We start from the raw sequence: 27,455 nt of genomic DNA, 5'->3' as shown, positions 1-27,455 counted from the left end.
TTTTCACTATACACCTTCACGCCACAAGCACATGGTTAGGGACAGCTTGATTTAGCCGCTTAGACCAGGATTTTATTCCTTTAGGCCCTCCTATCCACTGATGCTCAAAGCCTTGGGATCCTTTTTATTTACCCTTGCCTTTTGGTTTTAAGGGTTATTGGCTTTTTGCTCTTGCCTCTTGGTTTTAAGAGCTTTGGCTTTTTCTGCTTGCTTTTTCTTTTTCTTTCTATTTTTTTTTTCGCTTATTTTTTTTTGCAAGCTTTGTTCTTTGCTGCTTTTTCTTGCTTCAAGAATCATTTTTATGATTTTTCAGATTATCAAATAACATGTCTCTTAGTCATCATTCTTTCAAGAGCCAACATATTTAACATTCTTAAACAACAATTTCAAAAGACATATGCACTGTTCAAGCATACATTCAGAAAACAAGAAGCATTGCCACCTGATGAGCGGATAATTTATACGCTTTTTGACATTGTTTTTAGTATGTTTTTAGTAGGATCTAGTTACTTTTAGGGATGTTTTTAATAGATTTTGTGTTAAATTTACATTTCTGGACTTTACTATGAGTTTGTGTGTTTTTCTATGATTTCAGATATTTTCTGGCTGAAATTGAGGGACTTGAGCAGAAATCAGATTCAGAGGTTGAAAAAGGACTGCTGATGCTGTTGGATTCTGACCTCCCTGCACTCAAAGTGGATTTTCTGGAGCTACAGAACTCGAAATGGCGCGCTTCCAATTGCGTTGGAAAGTAGACATCCAGGGCTTTCCAGCAATATATAATAGTCCATACTTTGGCCAAGAATTGACGACGTAAACTGGCGTTCAACGCCAGCTTTCTACCCAAATCTGGCGTCCAGCGCCAGAAAAGGATCCAAAACCAGAGTTGAACGCCCAAACTGGCACAAAAACTGGCGTTCAACTCCACAAATGGCCTCTGCACGTGCAACTCTTATGCTCAGCCCAAACACACACCAAGTGGGCACCATAAGTGGATTTATGCATCAATTACTTACTCATGTAAACCCTAGTAGCTAGTTTATTATAAATAGGACCTCTTACTATTGTATTTGACATCTTTGGTCTCAGTTTTATTCCATTGTTCATCTTAGGAGACTATTGATCTCGTTTAGGGGGATGGCCATCTCGGCCATGCCTGGACCTTTCACTTATGTATTTTCAACGGTAGAGTTTCTACACTCCATAGATTAAGGTGTGGAGCTCTGCTGTTCCTCAAAGATTAATGCAAAGTACTACTGTTTTCTATTCAATTCATCTTATTTCGCTTCTAAGATATCCATTCGCACCCAAGAACGTGATGAAGGTGATGATTATGTGTGACGCTCATCACCATCTCCCCTATGAACACGTGCCTGACAAACACTTCCGTTCTACATGAATTAAGCTAGAATGAATATCTCTTATATCTCTTAACTGGAATCTTTGTGGCGTAAGCTAGAATGATGGCGGCATTCAAGAGAATCCGGAAGGTCTAAACCTTGTCTGTGGTATTCTGAGTAGGATTCTATGATTGAATGACTGTGACGAGCTTCAAACTCGCGAGTGCTGGGCGTTAGTGACAGACGCAAAAGGAGGGTGAATCCTATTCCAGCATGATCGAGAACCGACAGATGAATGGCCGTGCTGTGACAGAGCATGTGAGCATATCTTTCACTGAGAGGAGGGGATGTAGCCACTGACAACGGTGATGCCCTTGCATAAAGCCAGCCATGGAAAGGAGTAAGACTGATTGGATGAAGATAGCAGGAAAGCAGAGATTCAGAGGAACGAAAAGCATCTCCATTCGCTTATCTGAAATTCCTACCAATGATTTACATAAGTATCTCTATCCCTATTTTATTATATAATATTCGAAAACACCATTATCACTTTATATCTGCCTGACTGAGATCTACAAGGTGACCATAGCTTGCTTCATACCAACAATCTCCGTGGGATTCGACCCTTACTCACGTAAGGTATTACTTAGACGACCCAGTGCACTTGCTGGTTAGTTGTATCGAAGTTGTGACAATTATGTATTGAGATCAGAGCACCAAGTTGCTCACGTTGCCGGGGATTGTTTGAGCCTGGACATCACAATTTCGTGCACCACCACCACATCAATATAATTAAGCTAAGTTCAAGGATAAATTCAAAACTCATGTACTTCTTGTTCTTTTGAATTAAAACATTTTTCATTTAAGAGAGGTGATGGATTCATAGGACATTCATAACTTTAAGACACAGTTACTAACTACTAATGATCATGTAATGAAGACACAAACATAGATAAGCACCATAACATAGAAAATGAAAAACAGAAGAAATAAGAACAAGGAATGAATCCACCTTAGTGATGGTGGCGTTTCCTTCTTGAGGAACCAATGATGTCCTTGAGCTCTTCTATGTCTCTTCCTTGTCTTTGTTGCTCCTCCCTAGTGATTTTTGGTATTTCTATCCTCAGTTGCTTCCAATAATTATGTGGAAGGAAGTGCATCCCCTGAGGTATCTCAGGGATCTCTTGATTTGCAGCCACATGTTCTACCACTGAGCTATAGATCCTTTACATAATTGTTTTACCACACCAAACTTAGAATGTTGCTCGCCCTCGAGCAAAAGAAGAAGGAATAGATGAAGAAGAAGATGTGGAAAAAACTAGGATTATGATGAAGGAAGGTGGGGATCCTGTGGGGTCCACAGATCCTGAGATGATCCTGTGAGGTCCACAGATCTTGAGGTGTCAAGGCATTTACATCCCTGCACCAATTTAGGCATGTAAAATGCCCTTGCACACAACTCTGGGCGTTCAGCGCCAGGTTGGTGCCCATTTTGGGCGTTCAACGCCCATTTACTAGCCATTTCTGGCGTTGAACGCCAGAACCATGCTTGTTCTGGGCGTTCAGCGGTAGGATGCTGCCCATTTTGGGCGTTCAGCGCCAGAACCATGCTCTGTTCTGGCGTTGAACGCCAGGCAGATGCTTCCTCCAGGGTGTGATTTTTCTTCTGCTGTTTTTGATTCTGTTTCTAAATTTTTCGTTTATTTTGTGACTCCACATGATCATGAACCTATAAAGACATATAACTAAGAGAAATATAGTTAGATAAATAAAAATTGGGTTGCCTCCCAACAAGCGCTTCTTTAATGTCAATAGCTTGACAGTGGGCTCTCATGGAGCCTCACAGATGTTCAGAGCATTGTTGAGACTCTCCAACACCAAACTTAGAGTTTGGATATGGGAGTTCAACACCAAACTTAGAGTTTGGTTGTGGCCTCCCAACACCAAACTTAGAGTTTGACTGTGGGGGCTTTGGTTGACTCTGCTTTGAGAGAAGCTTTTTATGCTTCCTCTCCATGGATGCAGAGGGAGATCCTTGAGTTTTAAACACAAGGGAGTCCTTATTCCATTGAAGGACTAATTCACCTCTGTCAACATCAATCACAGCTCTTGCTGTGGCCAGGAAAGGTCTTCCTAGGATGATGGATTCATCCTCTTCCTTTCCAGTATCCAGGACTATGAAATCAGCAGGGATGTAAAGGCCTTCAACCTTTACTAACACGTCCTCTACTTGTCCATATGCCTGTTTTCTTGAATTGTCTGCCATCTCTAATGAGATTTTAGCAGCTTGCACCCCATAGATTCCCAGTTTCTCTATTACAGAGAGGGGCATGAGGTTTATTCCTGAACCAAGGTCACACAGAGCCTTAAAGATCATGGTGCCTATGGTACAGGGTATTATGAACTTTCCAGGATCCTGTCTCTTCTGAGGCAATGTCAGTTGATCCAGATCACTTAGTTTATTGATGAACAAGGGAGGTTCAACTTCCCAAGTATCAATGCCAAATAATTTGGCATTTAGCTTCATGATTGCACCAAGAAACTTGGCAGTTTGCTCTTCAGTAACATCCTCATTCTCTTCAGAAGAGGAATACTCATCAGAGCTCATGAAGGGCATAAGGAGGTTCAATGGAATCTCTATGGTCTCTGGATGAGCCTCAGAGTCCTTTGGTTCCTCAGAGGGAAGCTCCTTATTGACCACTGGACGTCCCAGGAGGTCTTCCTTCTTGGGATTCATGTCCTCCTCTCCTTCTTTGGGTTCGGCCATGGTACTTATGTCAATGGCCTTGCACTCTCCTTTTGGATTCTCTTCTGTATTGCTTGGGAGAGTACTAGGAGGGATTTCAGTGATCCTTTTACTCAGCTGGCCCACTTGTGCTTCCAGATTTCTAATGGAAGATCTTGTTTCATTCATGAAACTTACAGTGGCCTTAGATAGATCAGAGACTAAGTTTGTTAAATTAGAAGTATTTTGTTCAGAGTTCTCTGTCTGTTACTGAGTGGATGATGGAAAAGGTTTATTATTGTTAAACCTGTTTCTTCCACCATTATTAAAGCCTTGTTGAGGCTTTTGATCCTTCCATGAGAAATTTGGATGATTTCTCCATGATGAGTTATAGGTGTTTCCATAAGGTTCACCTAAGTAATTCACCTCTGCTATTGCAGGGTTCTCAGAATCATAAGCTTCTTCTTCATAAGAAGCCTCTTGAGTACTGTTGGATGCAGCTTGCATTCCATTCAGACTCTGAGAAATCATATTGACTTGCTGAGTCAATATTTTGTTCTGAGCTAATATGGCATTCAGAGTATCAACTTCAAGAACTCCCTTCTTCATAGGCGTCCCATTATTCACAGGATTCCTTTTAGAAGTGTACATGAACTGGTTATTTGCAACCATGTCAATGAGTTCTTGAGCTTTTGCAGGTGTTTTCTTTAGGTGAATGGATCCACCTACAGAAGTATCCAATGACATCTTTGATAACTCAGATAAACCATCATAGAATATATCCAGGATGGTCCATTCTGAAAGCATGTCAGAAGGACACTTTTTGGTCAGTCCTTTGTATCTCTCCCAAGCTTCATAGAGGGATTCACCTTCTTTCTGTCTGAAGGTCTGAACGTCCACTCTAATCTTACTAAGCTTTTGAGGAGGAAAGAACTTGGCTAAGAAAGCCTTGACCAGCTTACCCATGAGTTCAGGCTATCCTTAGGTTGAGAATCCAACCATAGTCTAGCTCTGTCTCTTATAGCAAAAGGGAAAAGCATGAGCCTGTAGACTTCAGGATCTACTCCATTAGTCTTTACAGTATCACATATCTGCAAGAATTCAGTTAAGAACTGAAATGGATCTTTAGATGGAAGTCCATGAAACTTGCAGTTCTGCTGCATCAGAGAAACTAATTGAGGTTTCAGCTCAAAGTTGTTTGCTCCAATGGCAGGAATGGAGATGCTTCTTCCATGAAAACTGGAATTTGGTGCAGTAAAGTCACCAAGCATCCCCTTGCATTATTATTATTTTCAGCTGCCATCTCCTCTTCTTGTTCGAAAATTTCTGAAAGATTCTCTCTGGATCGTTGTAATTTAGCTTCTCTTAATTTTCTCTTCAGAGTCCTTTCAGGTTCCGGATCTGCTTCAACAAGAATATTCTTGTCCTTGCTCCTGCTCATATGACAAAGAAGAGGGCACAGAAAAAATAATAATAATAGAGATCCTTTATACCACAGTATAGGGATCCCTTTGTGAGTGGAAGAAAAGAGGGAGATAAAGAATGTAATGTAATGGAAGAAACACAACTGTGAGGAGGGTAGAGATGTGAGATGAGATGTTAGTAGATGAATAAATAAATAGAATAAGATGGGAGAGGGAGAATTTTTGAAAATAATTTTTGAAAAAGGGTTAGTGATTTTTGAAAATAGTTTTTTTTGGAAAAGGTTAGTATTGTTTTCGAAAAAAAAATTTTTTTTTAAAATCAAAAATAAAAATAATTAGTTTAATTAAAAAGAAATTTTGAAAAAGAGGGGGATATTTTCAAAAATGAGAGAGAGAGAGAGAGTTAGTTAGGTAGTTTTGAAAAAGTTAAGAAACAAACAAAAAGTTAGTTAGTTAGTTGAAACAAATTTTGAAAAGATAAGAAGTTAGGAAGTTAGAAAAGATATTTTGAAATCAATTTTTGAAAAAGGTAAGATAAGAAGATATTTTTGAAAAGATACGATAGAGATTAGTTTTTGAAAAAGATTTGAATTTTAAAATCACAATTAATGACTTGATTCTCAAGAAATCATAAGATATGATTCTAGAACTTAAAGTTTGAATCTTTCTTAACAAGCAAGTAACAAACTTCAAATTTTTAAATCAAAACATTAATTGTTATTGTTATTTTCGAAAATTATGATATAAAATAAGAAAAAGATTTTTGAAAAATTTTTGGAATTTTCGAAAATAACTAAGAAATTTGAAAAAGATTTGATTTTTGAAAAAGATTTTGAAAAAGAGAAGATTTTCAAATTGAAAATTTGATTTGACTCATAAGAAACAACTTGATTTTTAAAAATTTTTTGAAAAAGTCAACTCAAATTTTCGAATTTATGAGAGAAAAGAGGGAAAGATATTTTTTTTATTTTTGAAATTTTTATGATGAGAGAGAAAAACACTAAAAAGATGCAATGCATGAAATTTTTAGATCAAAACATGTGATGCATGCAAGAATGCTATGAATGTCAAGATGAACACCAAGAACACTATGAATGTCAAGATGAACATCATAGACACAATTTTAAAAAATTTTTAATGCAAAGAAAACATGCAAGACACCAAACTTAGAATTCTTTAATGCTTAGACACTAAGAATTCAAAAATGCATATGAAAAACAAGAAAAGACACAAAACATGCAAATGCAAAGATCAAACAAGAAGACTTACCAAGAACAACTTGAAGATCATGAAGAACACTATGAATGCATGAATTTTCGAAAAATGCAAGATGCACATGCAATTGATACCAAACTTATGATATGACTCAAGACTCAAACAAGAAACACAGAAAATATTTTTGATTTTTATGATTTTCTAATTTTTTTTTCAAAAATTATTTGAAAAACAAAAATAAGGATTCCAAAATTTTTAATATGAATTCCAGGAATCTTGCATTGTTAGTCTAAAGCTTCAGTCCAGGAATTAGACATGGCTCACCAGCCAGCCAAGCTTTCAATGAAAGCTCCGGTCCAAAACACTAGACATGGCCAATGGCCAGCCAAGCTTTAGCATGTAAATCAGGAACATCAGCAGGTGGATTAACAACAACTAGCTTGCTCTTGATAACAAATTGCTGCCTCAGTCCAAATAAATTTAGACATGGCTTTACAGCCAGCCAGGCTTCACATGCTTCATGAAACACTAGAATTCATTCTTAAAAATTCTGAAGAAAAAATTATATTTTTGAAAACATTTTTATTTATTTATTTATTTTTCGAAAACAAAAGAAAAATTTTTTTGAAATATTTTTTTGAAAAATTTTTGAAGAGAAAACAAAAAGAAAATTACCTAATCTGAGCAACAGGATGAACCGTTAGTTGTCCAAACTCAAACAATCCCCGGCAACAGTGCCAAAAACTTGGTATTGTTGCCGGATCCAAACTTGGCACTGATGTTACCGGACCAAAAGCTTGCCGAAAACTCGAACAATCTCCGGCAACGGCGCCAAAAACTTGGTACGCGGAATCGTGATTACACTTTAATTATGTAAAGTTCATTGCTCTTTCTTTCCCTGGAAATGGCGCCAAAATCATGATGCCAAAACCACGGTTCACAACTCCGTGTAACTGACCAGCAAGTGCACTGGGTCGTCCAAGTAATACCTTACGTGAGTAAGGGTCGAATCCCACGGAGATTGTTGGTATGAAGGAAGCTATGGTCACCTTGCAAATCTCAGTTAGGCAGATATAAATTGATAATGGTGTTTTCGAATAATAATTAATAGAATAGGGATAGAAATACTTATGTAATTCATTGGTGAGAATTTCAGATAAGCGGATGGAGATGCTTTCGTTCCTCTGAACCTCTGCTTTCCTGCTATCTTCATCCAATCAGTCTTACTCCTTTCCATGGTTGGCTTTATGTGATACATCACCACTGTCAATGGCTACTTTCGGTCATCTCTCGGGAAAATGATCCAATGCCCTGTCACGGCACGGCTAATCATCTGGAGGCATCACCCTTGTCAATGGCTTCATCTTATCCTCTCAGTGAAAATGGTCAACGCACCCTGTCACGGCACGGCTATTCATCTGTCGGTTCTCGATCATACTGGAATAGGATTTACTATCCTTTTGCGTCTGTCACTAACGCCCTGCAATCGCGAGTTTGGAGCTCGTCACAGTCATTCATTCATTGAATCCTACTCGGAATACCACAGACAAGGTTTAGACTTTCCGGATTCTCTTGAATGCCGCCATCATTCTAGCTTACGCCACGAAGATTCTGATTAAGAGATCTAAGAGATACTCATTCAGTCGAAGGTAGAACGGAAGTGGTTGTCAGGCACGCGTTCATAGGGAATGATGATGATTGTCACGTTCATCACATTCAGATTGAAGTACGAATGAATATCTTAGAAGCGAAATAAGATGAATTGAATAGAAAACAGTAGTACTTTGCATTAATCTTTGAGGAACAGCAAAGCTCCACACCTTAATCTATGGAGTGTAGAAACTCTACCGTGAAAATACATAAGTGAAAGGTCCAGGCATGGCCGAGATGGCCAGCCCCCAAAACGTGATCAATAGATCAAAATATAATCCAAAGATGTCTAATACAATAGTAAAAGGTCCTATTTATAATAAACTAGTCACTAGGGTTTACATGAGTAAGTAATTGATGCATAAATTCACTTCCGGGCCCACTTGGTGTGTGCTTGGGCTGAGCTTTAACTTTCCACGTGCAGAGACCATTTGTGGAGTTGAACGCCAGGTTTTGATCCATTTCTGGCGTTCAACTCTGGTTTTGGATCCTTTTCTGGCGCTGGACGCCAGAATTGGGCAGAGAGCTGGCGTTGAATGCCAGTTTACGTTGTCTATTCTTGGCCAAAGTATGGACTATTATATATTTCTGGAAAGCCCTGAATGTCTACTTTCCAATGCATTTGGAAGCGCGCCATTTCGAGTTATGTAGCTCCAGAAAATCCACGTTGAGTGCAGGGAGGTCAGAATCCAACAACATCAGCAGTCCTTCTTCAACCTCTGAATCTGATTTCTGCTCAAGTCCCTCAATTTCAGCCAGAAAATACATGAAATCACAGAAAAACACACAAACTCATAGTAAAGTCCAGAAATGTGAATTTAACATAAAAACTAATGAAAACATCCCTAAAAGTAACTAGATCCTACTAAAAACATACTAAAAACAATGTCAAAAAGCGTATAAATTATCCGCTCATCAGGTTACGGTTTTGAAAATGAAAGAATTGGAACCAGAATGGTGATGGTGATGGGTTTAGCAGCAACAACAGCCACGGAGAGGCACGAAGGCGACGGTAGTGGCTCCGGCAGCTTGCCCTACAACAACAGTGTTACCCTCCTTCTCTTCAGTTTTTATTCTTTAGCGTTCGTCCTCTTCTCTGGCTCGCTCTCTTCTTGCTCGTGATAGGGCGATCTCGACGAAGGCAGGCATAAGGCGACGGCTCCATAGCAGTGAGCTGGGTGTGATGCCGGCACGCTCTTCTCCTTCTCCTTCCCTTCTTCCCGGATACCCCCTTCTTCTCTGTACTCCCTTCCTTTCTTTTCCCCTCCTGTTTCCCCCCTCGAGCTCCCCTGTTTCCTTTCTTTCCCTTTCTGAATGTAGATTTAGGGATTTAGGGTAGTAGATTTAGGAATTTTGTGAAATTAGGGTTTTATTTGGTAATTCTAGAGTTAGGGTAAAATATATATGAGTAATATAACAATTTTTATAAAATATTTGAGATAGAATAACAATTTAAGATTCAAATATAATACTATAAAGATTACTTTCAAAACGCATAAAATTTTATCTATCAATCTATTAATGAGGTCAAATAATTATTTTTAATTTAAATTATAAGGTAAACATACTAATCACATTTTATAAAATATAGTTTAAACCCGAGAATATCAATTATTCAGACTATATGATATAATTTTTCATTATTTTTTTATTACCAAAACTTTAATTTCAATTTGTATAAAACAACTAATTATAATAAAAATTGTAAATAAACATTAACTTAAACTTAAAGTATTTATAATAATTAATTTAATCATTCCTAATAAATTAATCTTTAAGAGCTCAAATTAATAAAATAACCATAGTTTCTTCGTAATAGAAATTTCTCAAATTAAATTGTATAATGCTTCCATTACTAAATTTTAATTTTAAGTTATATGAAATAACAATTATAAAATTACACAAGAATATTAATTGAATCAACCCAAATATTAGTAAAACTAATTTAATTACTCTTAATAGTCTAGCTTATAAAATAAAGAGTTCAAATTAATAATAAGTCATAACTTATTCATAATAAAAGTTACTTAAATTAAACTATATAATTCTTTCGTATTTTTTTTAATTGCTAGAATTATGCAAAATATTCCATTATGATAAAATTACTTAAGAATAGTAATTGATTCAAAATGAATTTATCGCCGAATCTATTTAATTATTTCTAATAGAATAATTTCTAAAATTATAAAGTTTAAACTCAATAAGATAAAATGACAATTTATTTATATTTAGATTTCCAAAAACGCGGGATGTTACAGAGTATCTCCCAACACCGCATCACCATCTCAAACTGAAATTAACTATGACGGAGCTTCCAATCATGGCGACACAGCTTTCAACGACGGCGACAGATCTTCCTGCGGTAGAGGTGGAGGATGCGTGGGTGTGGGGCCTGCGGTGGCTGTGCCGCTGCGGCGCTTCGTGGCTGTGGGATTTGCGAGGAGGTGTAGCGGCTGCGGGGACGGATGCGGGGACTACATGGTAGCAGAGACTGCGATGCCTGTCTGGGGGCTGCAGTGATGGGTGGCTGGGGGCTAGGTTTAGTTCGTTGATGCTGTGTAATTTCAGAGAAGAGAGGATCGTGGTTTTGGGTGAGTGTGGGTGTGGCTGCGTTGGTTTCCTTAGCTTCTTTAGTTTTATAGGGTTTTGACGTTTGTTTGTTTTTTTTTCTAAAAAAGCACAAAACTTAATAATTATTAAGTTTTAAATCATTTTTTAATTTAAAATTAATAATATTCAACATAATTTTTTATTTATAAAATTAGATTTAAAATTTTAATGTTTTAAAGTAAATCACATAAAATTTTTAATAAATTTTAAATATATAAAATATTTAAAATTATAAAAAATATATAAAAGCTTTAATTAATTTAAATTCAAATGATTAAAACTGTGACTATAGATCCTTTTAGATTAACTCTCAAAACCGTTATCATAGACCATTTTAAATCACCCCTCAAAACCATGACCATAGACCATTTTAGGTCACCCTTTCAAAAAATCGTGACTATAGACCCTTTTAGGTCACTCTCCAAAACCCAGGGACGGACCCGGTAGCAATAATGAAGGGACACTTGCCCCACAGTGTTTTTTATTTATTTTTTTAAAAAATATAGTTATATATAATGTGCCCCCACTTTAAATTTTAAATGACCCCACTACAAATAAATTAAACTCAATTAGCTAAAGTTCTAAATTTATTTTTTTATTTCCTTATCATTTTGACTATTATTTAACCTAATCAAATTTAATTCTTGTGCTATCACTTTTTTATTCCCTTAAACCCTCTTCTTATTTTTATATTTTTAACTTTTTTCTATTTCTTGTCTAGGGATCATCTTCTCTTCATCAAAAAATAAATTTTGAATTCTCTATTTTTTTTATATAACTCTCCATGACTCTATATATCTTCCAATTTCATTGTTTCTCTTTTTGATATTTTTAATTACAAATTTTAATTCAAACAATTATAGTTTAGGTATTAATTTAATGTTTTATTTTCTTTGTGACTTTATATATTTTATTTTATTCTCGATTTATTCATCTTTATTTCTTATTTTTTATCTTTCGTTCTATTATATGTACCTATGTTGCATATAAAATTTTAAAATGAATTGATTAATTTACTAATATAAAATATATTTTTTATTTTTAGAAATAGTAATAGAAAAATATTTTAATTACAATATATAATTAGAGAGATGTATAAAATCTTTCATCTAACATTATATTAAAATTAAATTAAAAATATATAACAAATTTAATTATTTTAAAAAGAAAGAAAGAAAAAAAATTATAAATTATGTTTCTATTATTTTATATAAATATACTTTTCATATACAGATTTATATGCCACAGAAATCCTAATTATCCAAATATAAGAGGATTATATGTCACGTATCCCGTTAAGTCCAGATAATTAGAGATTTGGGAGAAATTGTTTTCAAGCGAAGAGCTTTTCCAAGTTTTGCAAGAACTTAATTAGAACAAGTGTCATACTTCCGTTCCACCCAAATTCATAGGATAAAGAACGAAAATAATTCTTGAAATTGAAATCAATACATGAATTAAAATAGAACAGTAATAGTATTAATCCATAGAATAAACAGAGCTCCTAACCTTAATAATGGAGGTTTAGTTGCTCATGGCTTAAAGAGAAAACTAAGGTTCTGAAAAACTGTAAAGTGCGGAATAAGGTAAGAGAGAAGAGATGATATGAGCCCGAAGGGCTGATTCTTTTCCCTTTTATATCTAATCCTAATTAATGTAAAATATATTTTCTAAAATTAAATAATATCTTTTCCTATTTTAAAATAAAATAAAGCTTTAATCAAAATTAATTAAAATTTTCGTGCAGCTTCTTATTCTGCGTGGGGACCATGACTATCTTGAGGAGTGGCGCCTAACTTGGGAAGCAGGCGCCTAACTTAGTGCAAAAATCCATCCTGGCGCCTAACTTGATGAGCATGGCGCCTAACTTCACGCTGAACTCCTCTCCTGGCACCTAACTTGAGCCTAGTGGCGCCAAACTTCGCGGTGCCCGAAGTGAACTTTCCCTCCTGCACCTAACTTTGAAATCATGGTGCCTAACTTGGGAAATTCCAAGTTAGGCGCCACCTTGGCCATACAGAATGAAGAAAAAGGGCATACTATTATATATCGTTGGAAAGCTGATGAGCGGATAATTTATACGCTTTTTGGCATTGTTTTTAGGTAGTTTTTAATATGTTTTAGTCACTTTTTATTATATTTTTATTAGTTTTTAAATAAAAATCATATTTATGGACTTTACTTTGAGTTTGTGTGTTTTTCTGTGATTTCAAGTAATTTCTGGCTGAAATTGAGGGAGCTGAGCAAAAAATCTGATTCAGGCTGAAAAAGGACTGCAGATGTTGTTGGATTCTGACCTTCCTGCACTCGAAATGGATTTTCTGGAGCTACAGGAGTCCAAATGGTACGCTCTCAATTGTTTTGGAAAGTAGACATCCAGGGCTTTCCAGCAATATATAATAGTTCATACTTTGCTTAAGGATAAATGACATAAAATGGCGTTCAACGCCAGTTTCATGTTGCAGTCTGGCGTTAAACGCCAGAAACAGGTTACAAGTTGGAGTTAAACGCCCAAAACAGGTTACAACCTGGCGTTTAACTCCAGAAACAGCCTAAGCACGTGTAAAGCTTAAGTCTCAGCCCCAGCACACACCAAGTGGGCCCCAGAAGTGGATTTCTGCACTATCTATCATAGTTTACTCATTCTCTGTAAACCTAGATTACTAGCTTACTATTTAAACAACTTTTAGAGGATTATTTTGTAGCTCATGACATTTCAGATCTGAACTTTGTACTCTTTGACGGCATGAGTCTCTAAACTCCATTGTTGGGGGTGAGGAGCTCTGCTGTGTCTCGATGAATTAATGCAATTATTTCTGTTTTCCATTCAAACACGCTTGTTTCTATTCTAAGATGTTCATTTGCACTTCAATATGATGAATGTGATGATCCGTGACACTCATCACCATTCTCAATCTATGAACGCGTGCCTGACAACCACTCCCGTTCTACCTTCGATTGAATGAATATCTCTTGGATTCCTTAATCAGAATCTTCGTGGTATAAGCTAGAATCCATTGGCAGCATTCTTGAGAATCCGAAAAGTCTAAACCTTGTCTGTGGAATTTCGAGTAGAATTCAGGGATTGAATGACTGTGACGAGCTTCAAACTCACAAAGGTTGGGCGTAGTGATAGACGTAAAAGGATCAATGGATCCTATTCCAGTAGGAGTGAAAACCGACAGATGATTAGCCGTGCAGTGACAGCACACCTGGACCCTTTTCACTGAGAGGACGGATGGTAGCCATTGACAACGGTGATCCACCAACACATAGCTTGCCATAGGAGGAACCTTGCGTGCGTGAAGAAGAAGACAGGGGGAAAGAAGAGATTCAGAAGACAAAGCATCTCCAAAACTCCAACATATTCTCCATTACTGCATAACAAGTATTTATTTCATGCTCTTTTACTCTTTGCAATTCAAAATGATAATTATAATTGATATCCTGACTAAGAGTTACAAGATAACCATAGATTGCTTCAAGCCAACAATCTCCGTGGGATTCGACCCTTACTCACGTAAGGTATTACTTGGACGACCCAGTGCACTTGCTGGTTAGTGGTACGAGTTGTGAAAAGTGTGATTTACAATTTGTGCACCAAAAGCTCTAGAAGTTATCTTTCTAATTCCACTAGAATAACATCAATTAGATCTCTGTAACTCAAGTTATGTCTGTTAGAGTACAAGGAAGTCAGGGTTGACAGCATCATCCACGTTTTGCCTCTTCTTCAATAAAACTCCGTCAAATCCATCCGAATGCTACCTGAAATAAACAAAATTACACACAACTCAAAGCAGCATTCATAGTGGCTAAGAAGTATTTAAATCTTGATTAAACTCACAAATTTGAATGCAAATTCACTAGGAAAAGATAAGAAAGATGCTCACGCATCAGTTGCTAAGAACAAGTTTTTTAGAGGTCTAGTAGAAAAACCCTTCCAGTGACCTAGGTTGCTGAGAACAGGTTTCTTAAAGGTCTAGTAGGAAAACCTCATTTATCTATCTTGTTGTGTTTCTATTGCGTCTTTTCTCCATCTTTTTCTTATCCCTTTATCCTTCGTTCTAATTTTTTTCTTATCGTCTGGTATCAGTTATAGGTCGTAGGTAAATTCTTATTTATCTACACATTTCATGGGTCTTGTTTAGTCTCTTTGTTTTGTTTTCTCTTTAATTTCTGTAAATTCACTTTAGAGTCCACAAAAAACCAAAAAAAAAAAAGAGTCGTAAAAAAATGATTGAGTATTACGATAGTGATAATGAAGGAATCTCATATGCGAAAAAGGGTTCTCGGTTACAAATCCTTGCATTTAAAGGGAGGAATGATCCTGAAGCTTATCTCAGATGGAAAAGGAAGGTAGAGTCAATTTTTGTAAATTGCATCCTTTTAGAGGAAAAGAATGTTCGACTGGTACAAGCCAATTTTTCCGATGCTGTCCGTATATCGGTGGACTGAATTAGGAAGATCTAGAAGACGGTATGAAAAGAGCCCAATTTGTAGCTGGAGAAGATGAAGAAAATCATGAAGAGGCAGTTTGTGCCATCATCATACCACATGAGAAATCGATTTGTGCCATCATCATACCACAACGAACTTTTTAGAAAATTTTGTATGTTACAACAAGGTTCACAATTAGTGATAGAGTACCTCAAGGAGTTTCTATATCTGATGGACAAGACAAATATTAAACTGAGTCCTGAGGTCCTCGTGGAATGATTTTTGTTTGGATTACACGAAGACCTTGCAAATAAAGTACAACGCTACCATTACGAGACCATAGAGGATTTGGTCACATTGGCCATTGACATGGAGTATATGCAACAATTTATAGCAACTTGGCATTCCAAATGAGCAAAATTTGAGGATTAGACAAAGGTCAAAGTTTTTTATTTCAAGAAGGATATTATAGATCGACATAAGAAGATGATTTCTTCTATGCTTAGCTCTTATTCTTCTTCAAAGCCAGAGACAGAAGAATTTATTAAGTATGCTGTAGAGGGTGATATATACTTGGAGGATCAAAAATTGAAGAATTTCTCAAGTGGGTCCTTGGGATGTGAGAAATTTAAAAATCTAGAGAGAAAAGAAACAGAGAAAGAAAGTGAGTGTTTGAGTGAAAATGATCAATGTTTAATTGAAAGTGAGAGTTTTGAGAGAAAAGATGAGAATAGTGAGAGAGAGGAATTAATGAGTGACAAAGAATCTGAGAGCAATAAACACACTTGTGAGAGAGATCTAGAAAGTTCTAGCTTAGACAAGAGTGCAATAGTATCATTGAATTCCACGAAGTCCTTAGTTTCTCATACATCTAATCATGAAATTTCTAGTATTTTTATATCAACTTTTTCAGACTTTGTAGATTCACTAATCAATTATGGAGGCATAAATATGGATGAAAAGAAAGAAAGACAGATTGCACATTTTGGACAAGATGGTGAAAGTATGGTTGGAAAGATTGAACTTGCACATATGAAGGACATAGCCACAATTCAGTAGTTAGAGAAGAGTCATCAAATCATGGTATTTAAACCCGGAGATTGGGTTTGGATTCCTTGAAGGGAAGAAGAGCGTCACATTCAAGATTCGAGGATGAATCTTTTTGAAAAGGGAGAGGATGATACGTGGTCAGGAGGGACTTTTCATCATTTTAGAACTAAGGGATAGAATGGTAATCTTGTCACGTTCAAATATTTGAATACTAGAAGAATTGGACCATGCCAATCTTGGACATCAAGAAGACCAAGAGTCCATTTCAAAAACAGTGGTGTTGAAATGGCGACAACTCATAAGACCCATTAAGGACAACAAGAAGTCCAATAATGTTTTTCAAATTCAATGGGAGACATAGTTTATTATTAATTTTTGAATTTTTTAGGCATTTATTTTAATTTATTCTGCTGTTAGAGTTTGTTGGAAGATTTGATTTACTTTTGATTTGCTTAGTAGTATTTTTAGGGATTTTAAATTTAAATCAAATCTGATCTAATCTAATAAGATCAAATCTGATTTAAATTAGTTATCTTATCTTTAGGATTTTAAAATTTAAATCAAATATGATCTAATCCAATAAAATCAAATCTTATTTAAATTAGTTATCTTATCTTATCTTTTAGTTAGTTTGTTAGGAGTCTATTTAAACACCTTTGGTAAGATAATTTATACAACTTTGATGAATAAAATTTTCTTAGTGCTTTATGCACGTTTTTTTAGTGTGATTAAGTAAGGTGAGTGATTTGTTTCGCTTGTTGTATGGAGAAGATTGAGTGATTCAATTTTTATCCCTCTGATCTAGGATGTCAAGGATAGGTTCTTTGAAGGTCTAGTAGGAAAAATCATTCTGATGACCTAGGTTGCTAAGAACAAGTTTTTCAGAGGTCTAGTAGAAAAATCCTTCCAATAACCTAGGTTGCTAAGAACAGGTTTCCTAAAGGTCTAGTAGGAAAACCCCATTTATCTATCTTGTTCTGTTTTTGCTGCGTCTTTTCTCCATCTTTTTCTTATCCCTTTATCCTTCGGTCTAATTTTTTTCTTATCACTCTATCTCGTCTGTCTTTGAATTTTATGATTCTGAGTTTGTATGATTCTGGAACCGAATAATGTTTATGATTATGAGTATGTACTGCTGAAATCAATGTTTGCTTCAATTTATGTTTGTTCATTTTGTTTATTTTATTGATTGTAAGTTACTGTAATTAAGGTGTTGTTTTTTTTTTATTATTGAGTTGCTATTTTTTTTGTTTTTTTTAAGTTAAAGTTGTTGGTGGTGTGATTGTTGAATTTGAATTTTTTTTAGCTTAATTTTTGTTTTCGATGTTTGTGAATTCTTTGATTTTTCTGTATTTAAATTGTGAGTGTTTATTCTAGATATTTATGTTGATTATTTTATTAAGATTTTAGAGTTAATTAAAAACTTTTAATATTTAAAATTATTTATGCTGAGTATTTTATTTGAGTATTTAAGATTGTATATTAAATTTTTAATAATTTTATTGTATATTTAATTAAATCGGTTTAATTTAGGTTCGATTTTAATTAGACTATTAAATTATGAATTAGTTATTTGATCGATTCAATGATCAATTTGATTTTTACGATATTGTAATTTATCATTTTCGTGCAGGGCACTGGGGTATATACTAATGTAAGAGTAAAAGAAGCTATTAGAATAAGGGTAGTTCTATGGTGATGAAAGAAATATTTTTCTTTAACTGCTAAAGAGACGTAGAGATATAGGCTGTTGAACACGTGTTATCTTGTTTTTCGAAGGACGGCACGTCTTGACTGGAAGCAACAGCTGCAGACTGTGACCCATGAAAAAAAAATTAATCAGGTAAGTATAAATTTTTTATCATGGGCTTAGCCCTACAAAAACCCAACCCGTCCAGAAATGTGGATGCACCACCTACCCAAGATGCTACCCCAACCAAACTGAAGCAAACCGTGCTCTTCTCCCTCACTGCTGCCAATTTGAACAGCTTCATGCCCAATCTCCTCTTGATTATGATTATATTAATGATTATAATTATACTTTTGGACTTTTTTATCTTGGACCCAATAACATTTTTTGTAGTTGGACTTTTTTGCTACATAGATGAATTGGGATAGACAAAGATGGGTTAGCCAAGAATAGCTTAAACTAAACACAGATTCTTAATTCTTAGACACCACTTATTGATTTAAGGTCCGTCTTTATTGATGACTAAACTGAAATATTTGTATCCCCATAAAATTATAATGTTCTCACTCTTCTCTCTTTCTGGGCTTAAGCCCCGTTTAATAATAATAATAATAATAATAATAATAATAATAATAATAATAATAATAATAATAATAATAATAAAAAAAGAAGGATTGAAAGAGTTAGAATTTGAAGAGAAGAGTGTATGTCTCTAACTCTGTTAGTGTGTAATTGGGTTAAGGTTGATAACAGGAGATGCTAAAAGGCTTGACAAATCAAAGGCTAATGAAGGGGAAGCAACGGATTAGGGATAACAACAATAACAATAATAAGAATAAAATCAAATTGGGTTAGTCTAGTGGTTAGTTCACTAGTTATTTAAGTAAGTGTCAGGTTCGAATCCCACCTTGTACATGCAGCAATCCAATACGGTGGAAAATAAAAAAAAATTAATATCAAATTTAATTTTTTTTATAATTCTTATTTTCAAATAATTTAATTTATACTAAATTTTATGCCAATTTTCAATTAATATTCATGAATTTTAAATTTATAAACCATTTTTTTTGAAAAAAAATTAAATACACATCATCTTAAGTCTTAAACCCATATTAATATATTTTATTTATTCACTTTATTTTATATAAATTTTTGTTACTTGTTTCTGTCTCATATCGTACTCCAGGATAAAATACGACAACATAAAATAAAAGTATGTAAACACAAAAGATAAATGTTTTCGTTATTTTATATATTCTAAACGACAATAAAATAAAAACCAACAAATCAAGAATAACGATTAATAAAATAAAAAATTACGGATAAAAAAGATTTAACCACATTATTAAATGATTAAAGAAAAAAAAATAGAGTTTTGAAATGAAACTCTAACCAATTTACTTATTATAACATTAAAATAAATTAATTTTTATTTGTAAGAAAATATTCAAAATTTCAAAAATTGATAATTTTTATTTTTATTAGATAATCTATTCAATAATATAAACTAATCAAATGTACAGCAACTAATCTTTTTTCTTACTTTTCACAACAAAAAATAATTTCATACTATGTCCAATGAATAAAAATTAAAGACTAAATATCTAACAACACAATAAAATAGTAAAATAGTTCACAGTACAATATAATAAAAAATATTACTGGACCCAAAATAAAAACTCTCAAAAATACAATCATAATCATTAATACAAAATTATACTTACCTAATTAATTTTCTCTGATGCATCACAGCTGTTTGCAGTTTCTTCTTTTAGTTAGGACGTGTCATCCTTTAGGAAACAAGATAATACGTGTTCATGGTTTGCTTCTCCACGTTTCTTTCACAACTAAAAAAAATCTCTTTTATCACGATAGTATTGACCTTAGAATAAATCAGTTATACGAATATGGTCGAATGATTTTGAAAACAAATTTAAAGTACAGATACGTGTCACATCTTCTCAAAACAAATTTAAAGTATAGATACGTGTCATATTTTTTCGCATAATCTTTCATGAAAAGTGCAAACGTGAGGAGAAGGAAAAGAGAAAAAATTTCAAAGAGATAAGTATAGAGAAAAAAAAATATATAAATAAAATAAAAAAAATAACAAAAGGAAAAACAAAAGAAGAAACTAATATCTTATACATTTAACATATTCTTTTAAATGTGTTGGTAGTCGTGGGATTTAATAATACAATGTCAATTGTTTATGTAAAAAAACTTAAATTGATAAATAAAGACATATAAATAATTATTATTTCTAAATATAGAAAACACGAAAAAGTTGAGAAGGGAGATATTGATGAATAAAAGGAATAAAAAGAAATTTCACAAGCAACTAGTTGAAATTCTTTACTAAAAAGTTGGTTATATATTTAGTTGAATTAATATCTTTTTTTTTTACTTTTTTATTATTATTATTATTATTATTATTATTATTTGTCCTTTTATATATATTTTTTTTGTGTTTGTCAAGTTTAAACATCAAATATTTTAAATTTTTAATTAACAATCTTGTACTATAATAAGATTTAATCAATAAACTCAATTTTTACAAAATTAAAAATCAAACTAGTTATCAAACTAATAAAAAATTCAAATGATATTCAACTAGAGTGATTTGAAGCATGTATATGAAACAAAATTATTTTTGACTAATTCACTCACAGTTAATTTTCATCCTAAATGAATTGATCTAGTGGGTAATTCTTAATTAATCCAGTTAAATTAATCAGTCTAGTTTAATTTTCAGAACAATAAAAAAATTAAAATTAATGATCCATATTTAATATTTAAATTTATTCAATTAATGACGTGTGCAAGCCCTTCATATTATTGATTTAAACTATGCATATGTATGTCTATATAAAGAAGCTTCATCTATATTCAAAAGCGTTAGCTTCATATATAAACAGGAACAATAATGGGTACTAATTCAGAAGTAACACTTCTGAAGCTGACGATCTCTTTGGTCTTCATCATCATCGTTCTCTTCACACCCAAAACCGTAGCAGAATGCAAATCCGAATCAGGAGACTCATGTAACAACAAAGAGAAAGCTCTCCCTCTAAAAATCATGGCTATCTTTGCAATCTTGGTAACCAGCATGATCGGCGTATCTCTGTCCTTGGTGACGCGTTGGATCCCGGCGTTGAGCCCCGAAAACGAGCTCTTCATGGTGGTGAAATGCTTCGCCGGGGGGATCATTCTCGGCACGGGGTTCATGCACGTGCTGCCGGATTCATTCGACATGCTGCGGTCTGATTGTCTTGAGGAGAAGCCATGGCACGAGTTTCCTTTCTCAGGGCTCGTTGCCATGTTCTCTGCCTTATTCACGCTCATGGTGGATTCTTTGGCCACAAGCTTTTATAGTAAGAAGAGTAGTGACGAAGTTATTCCAGAGAGCCACAATGGTGCAGTTGGTGGTCATGAAGAACAAGAGATGGGTGTTGTTGTTAGTGTTGGCCATTTCCATGCTCATGGTCATCATCATGCAGCAATTCAAGCTACTAAGAATGAAGGCACACAACTCGTGCGTTATCGTGTTGTTGCTATGGTAACATTATAGTACCCTTGTTCTCTTTATTCTCCTAATCTATCTTAATTAAGTAGCTTAGTATTATGAGAAATAGCGCTACAAAGTTATCCTAATTTATTATTTTTTATTATTATTTTTAGTTATTAACTTAATTTTTTTTATTTTAATAATCTAATAATATATTTTAATTTATCTTTTTAAATATTAATATAGTTAACGGTTGATCAAAAATAATATATTCGGATAATTGTTTAATATTTTTTTAATATTATTAATACTTTATTTGAATAGATGATAAAAAATAAAAGAAAAAAATAAAAAAAATAAAAAATAAATTGTTTAATGTGTTATTTAAATAAAGAAATAGATAAAAAATAATAAAAAAATTTCTTTTATTTAGATAAAAATAAAAATAAAAAAGAAAAATTATAATAAAAAAATTATATTAATAATTTTATATTTTATATTTTTTATTCATTAAAAGATGAATTAGTAATTTTACTCTTATTTATACATTTTTCTTTCATTTTTATCTCATCTTTAAAAGAAAATATTAGTGGATCTCACATTATTTTTTTTCTGTCCCATTTTTTTTTATTCAAACAATAAAAAATTTATATTTTTATCTATTTTTTATATATTTTTATATTCTCTTAATTTAAATAATGTATAAGAGAGAAGATTTTTTACACATATAAATAAAATAAATATTTTATTTATTAATATGTATAATTTTTAAATTATTTATAAATTTAAAATATAAAACACATCTCAAATTCCATAAATACACAATAAATATGCATATATCTCATAAGCATTGGTTGTGAAATATGATATGTTAATCTCAAATGCCCCCAAAATTTGGCTCTAATAGGACATATTTACAACATTTGACATGTGTGCATGTGTGCATGTGTGCATGTGTGTTCTGTACGAAGCTTTAAATGTCTCCCTTAGCTAAACCCTTTCTTATCATGTCTTTCGCCTCGTATTTTGTTCATTCATGTATTCATATTTGATTTTTACTTTGTTTTCTATGCCTATACCTATCATTCTCAGTCATCCTCATCTTAATTATTTGTTTTTGTTACGTAATATTAAGACCAATTTTATGATACTTCTAAATTAGCGTCTAAATTTTATTTAATTGTTTTTTTTATAAATTTTAAATATTTAAAAATAATTTATTTAATACTTTTAAATTAAAAATATTAATTTTTAAATTTTTTAACAAATTAAATAGAACTTTTTAAACATTATAATAATTATTTAATATTAATTAATAATAATCATCATCACCTCACCTCACCTCCAAGCAACATATTTATATATATTTTTATTTTTTGATTCGATAGGGATGTTTGAAAAGTAGATCGACTGAATTTAAAGGATAACATAATTAATTTTCATTCAATTTATATTACGGTATTTATACATTAATAATTTTATATTTATTTACCAAAAAATATGTCTAAATATTAAAAGCTAGCTAGAATTTATATATTGATCTAAGTATTACTTTTTCTTAAATTTTTTATTGTTTACTAATAAACTTTTTAATGTAGCCTCTTTTTCTGATATCTTAATTGAAATTGATGTTTTTACGAATATATTAGCAATTAATCTAATTTAATCATGTTGAAAGTTGAAATTTTTTTTTATATGTTATTATATAAGAAAAACAAAGAATTTAGATAAGGATGATTAAGGAGATAGAATAATAGGAATAGACACTGAAAAAAACGTCAAAAAATAGAGCGAATACATGAATGAATAGGCTTAGAGAAAATTAAACACACACATCCTAGATGCCATGCATTTAAAATATATTCAATTTGCTAAATAGATTAGATTTTGAGTACACCCAACATTAGTGCATTTTATTTTTTTATATTTTAAATGCACCGTATTCGAAATACATATATATTTTATTTTATGTGCATTTGAGATATGATTAAGATTTTAAATTTATAAATATTCAAAAATGATGTATATGTATAATAAATTATTTATTTTATTTATATAAAAAGCCCTTCAAAATATTTTGTTCTGACTTATCATAATTATGTAGCTTATTATCATAGTTATCAGAATTGAACCGGCAATCGACCCGGCTAAGTTACTGGGTCACTGGGTCATTGGTTCAACTAGTGGATCACTGGTTCAACCGATTAACCCGGTCATAATTAAATAATTATATAATTTTTTTATATCAAATTAACTTATTTTCTAATTCATTAATTAATTAGTATCTATTACATTATTTAAATATATATTAAAAAAATATTAATATTAATAGATGTCATATAATTATCAGTAACAAAAATATGTCATGATTAATAAAAAAAATTTTGCTTATCTTTTTTTAATTTATTGATATTTAACAAAGTTTAATTTTTATTTTAATAATGATATAATTAAAAAATAATTAATCTAAGAAGGAGTAAATATAAAATAAAAATAAATTAAATTAATATGAACAATTCATTAGAACAAAAAAATAAAAAATATATTAAATTTGCATGACTAAAAGAATTAATATATAAATTATTAATTAGGATATATCTAATAGTTAATAATATATTCATAGAAAGATAGAATATAACGCAAAATGTAAGCTTGTCCTAGGGGTAACAGGCTCCCTTTATAACTTGACTGATGCAAGTTCGAATCCCAGCGCTGGCATATGCTTCAAATTTTTGAAATTTGAGTGACGCGTGCTGACATTATCGGGCTGTGTGATGACGCCATTGGATCAACCGGCCCGGTTCAAGCCTCGGGTTAGACCGGGTTTGATCGGGTTTTCCGGATTTGACCGGTTCGCATGCTTATCCGGTTAGATTGTTAACTCGGATCGGCTTATAGTCCAGTTCACCGGTTTTCCGGTTGAACCGACCGGTCCGGTCCGAGTTTGATAACTATGCTTATTATTATTAAAGTATATCTTGCTCTGACTTATCATCAATAAATAATTAAGAAAAAATATATTGTGAAAACACTTATTATCTTATTTACTATTGTTTTTTGTGATTTAGCAACTATAGAAAATAAAAAATAATGTTTGTTTGAGCACATTGGTGTGCAGGTGCTAGAACTTGGAATTATTGTTCATTCAGTAGTGATAGGCCTGTCCATAGGTGCTTCAAATAACACATGCTCCATAAAAGGCCTTATAGTGGCCCTTTGCTTCCATCAAATGTTTGAAGGCATTGGTCTTGGCAGTTGCATTCTTCAGGCCCAATACAAGTTGTTAAAGAGGATGGTGTTGGTGTTGTTCTTCTCAGTTACAACCCCATTTGGAATCGCATTAGGAATTGGATTGTCCAAAATCTACAAAGAGAACAGCCCAAGTGCCCTAATCACAGTTGGTATGCTTAATGCTTCATCAGCTGGGCTTTTAATCTACATGTCATTGGTTGACCTTCTCTCTACTGATTTCATGAGTCTAAGGTTACAGAACAACATTAAGCTCCAATTCAAGTCTTACGTTGCTGTCTTTCTGGGTGCTGCTAGCATGTCTGTCATGGCAAAATGGAATTAATAATGCTTAATCATATGTGGTCTAGATCCTGCGTCATGGCAATTCATTTGCCTCGTGAGTAATCATATCTAGATTCGAAATTATTGAGACCAAATAGTGGATAGAAATTTTAAAAATGTTATGTATGTATGTCTGCGTGTATTATAAGTGAGTTTGTAATATTATAATGTTTAAGATTGAGATATGTTCAACTAGTCTCAAATAAAAAATAATGCTTAATCGTATATATTCGTTGTGCCATGATTTCTGTAATTTTTAATGTAATAATGTGTTAGATGAAGCTAAATCATTTGTTTTCTTAAAAATTGGGAGCTTGTGTTTCATTTAATTTAATGTGATGCATTCACAAGAAATAGTCTCAATGTTAACTATTTCATGTCTATGTTTGAATAAATAAAATGAAATGGAAGTGGCAATATTTTTAGAATGTTGTATGTTGCTGATTAATTGTTGTACTAGCTTTAATTAATCTACTTATAATTATTTAGCTTTTTCTATTCAAAGTGTAGCTTATTAGAACTTAGATATATAACTATATAGCTTATTATTAGTTTATTACTAATATAAATGTTAAAATATGGAGTTCTTATAAAAAAAGAATATAGTAGTTGTTTCATTTGATTTTTGGTAATCTCGACAAGGTATCGAATTAAACTTGTATTAAGATCTTAATTTGGAGAGTAGATACAATTCATCTGAAAAAGAGTGAACTCGACTTGGGATCTATTTAGTGTGTTGTATCAAAAAGTGTATAAAATGCTCAATGATATTAAATTATGCCAAATAATATAAAAAATTGTAAAAAAAGAAATAAGTAAAATAAATTAAAACTTTAAATAAATAAGAGAGTAAAATTGAAATCGAAAGAAAACAAAATACTTGAAAAAAAGAAAAAAAATTCTCAAAGAAAAATAAAATAAAATAAACTAAAAGGAAAATAAAGGAAATAAATTAAAAGTAGTGGATTTTAGACATTCACATGCACTTACACTCCATTGTCTTTCGTTGCGTCAGTGAAGAGCGAAACTCTCGCGCGATCTAGAGTTTTCACAAATAAATTTCCGTTGTAAGTATAGCTTCTAGACCGACAAGAATTCCTTTCTTACAAAAGTTTTGGTTGTCACTTAAGCAAACCTAATAAAAATAATAAAACCGAAGTATTCAAACCTCGGGTCGTCTTCTCAAGGAGTTGCAGGGCGGTATGGTTTATTATTGGTTATGAGTAAAAGTGTATTTTTGGGTTTTTGATGTATAAGATAAAAAGCAAGAATAGTAAATGGCAAGAAAGTAAACTGTAGGAATTAATTTAAATAAATAATAAAACTCTTGGCAAGGTATAAGAAATTGAAGTCCTATCCTAGTTATCCTTATCAGGTGTGAAGAGAATTGGATTCAGCTCCCACTTTTAATTAACCCTTGCTAAACAAAGGAAGTCAAGTAGACAAATTAATTTGATCCTCAGGTCCTAGTCAACTCCTATGGAGAGACTAGAGTTATTGGAGTACAAATTAACCAGCAAAGAATTTCAAATCCAATCAACAGCTGAGTCTGATAACTCAAGTGTTATAAATTACTTAACCAAAGCCAAAAGGGGAAAATAAATCTAAATTGAATTGAAATTATCATAAATAGAATAAGACAATTATTAGTCTGAAATACCTCAAATTATATTAAAGAGAACATTCAAATCTTAACATGGAAAAGTTCATAAGCCAATTTGGCAACATAAGTAATTAACAAGTAAAGGCATTAGAGTATCTGAAAGTAGAAGAGAAATATAAATTAAAAGGAATATTGAACCTGACGTTGAAGTAATAACTATAAAGTAAAAGAAATCCTAAATTTGAGAGAAATTCTAATCCTAATCCTAAGAGAGAGGAGAGAACCTCTCTCTCTAAAAACTACATCTAAAACCTAAAATTGTGAATTATTTAGTTGTCTTACGCATATATTTTGATTCCTCCATTCTCTGACTTATATTCTGTGTTTCTGGCTTGTATTTGGGCCAAAAAAGGGTCCAGAAATCGCTGGGGGCTTTTTGCAGATTCTTGTACGTGGCGTCTGTCACGCGTTCGCGTGGGTCACGCGTTCGCGTCATCTGGGAGTTTTCCTTGTCACGCGTACGCATCGGTCACGCGTACGCGTCAATTGCGTTCCGCTCAAGGAGTGCGTCCGCGTCATCCACGCGTTCGCGTCGCTGTATTTTCGCGCTAGGCACGCGTTCGCGTCGTC

At 32.9% G+C, this 27,455-nt stretch overlaps 1 protein-coding gene and 1 non-coding gene across 2 annotated transcripts; both read left to right on the top strand.

Annotated features, from left to right (window-relative positions):
• Nucleotides 1-4,867: 4,867 nt before the first annotated feature.
• LOC112745212 (small nucleolar RNA R71) lies at nucleotides 4,868-4,974 on the top strand. Its single transcript, XR_003173151.1, has one exon. It is a non-coding gene; the product is annotated as a small nucleolar RNA R71 (small nucleolar RNA).
• A 16,056-nt stretch (nucleotides 4,975-21,030) lies between these two features.
• LOC112741946 (fe(2+) transport protein 1) lies at nucleotides 21,031-25,462 on the top strand. Its single transcript, XM_025791140.3, has 2 exons — nucleotides 21,031-21,700; nucleotides 24,768-25,462. The coding sequence occupies exons 1-2, from the start codon at nucleotides 21,068-21,070 to the stop codon at nucleotides 25,221-25,223; spliced, it is 1,089 nt and encodes a 362-aa protein (XP_025646925.1). The 5' UTR covers nucleotides 21,031-21,067; the 3' UTR covers nucleotides 25,224-25,462.
• The last annotated feature ends 1,993 nt before the right edge of the window (nucleotides 25,463-27,455 follow it).

This window comes from Arachis hypogaea, chromosome 14, assembly GCF_003086295.3.
Source record: "Arachis hypogaea cultivar Tifrunner chromosome 14, arahy.Tifrunner.gnm2.J5K5, whole genome shotgun sequence".
In the NCBI taxonomy this organism is placed as follows: domain Eukaryota; kingdom Viridiplantae; phylum Streptophyta; class Magnoliopsida; order Fabales; family Fabaceae; genus Arachis; species Arachis hypogaea.
This window is presented reverse-complemented; position numbering and strand designations above follow the sequence as displayed.

Excerpts from the sequence above, each read along its gene's own strand:
- LOC112741946 (XM_025791140.3), top strand. The coding sequence starts at position 21,068 with ATGGGTACTAATTCAGAAGTAACACTTCTGAAGCTGACGATCTCTTTG. Across the intron at positions 21,701-24,767 it reads GTTATCGTGTTGTTGCTATG|GTGCTAGAACTTGGAATTAT; the intron begins GTAACATTATAG and ends ATTGGTGTGCAG.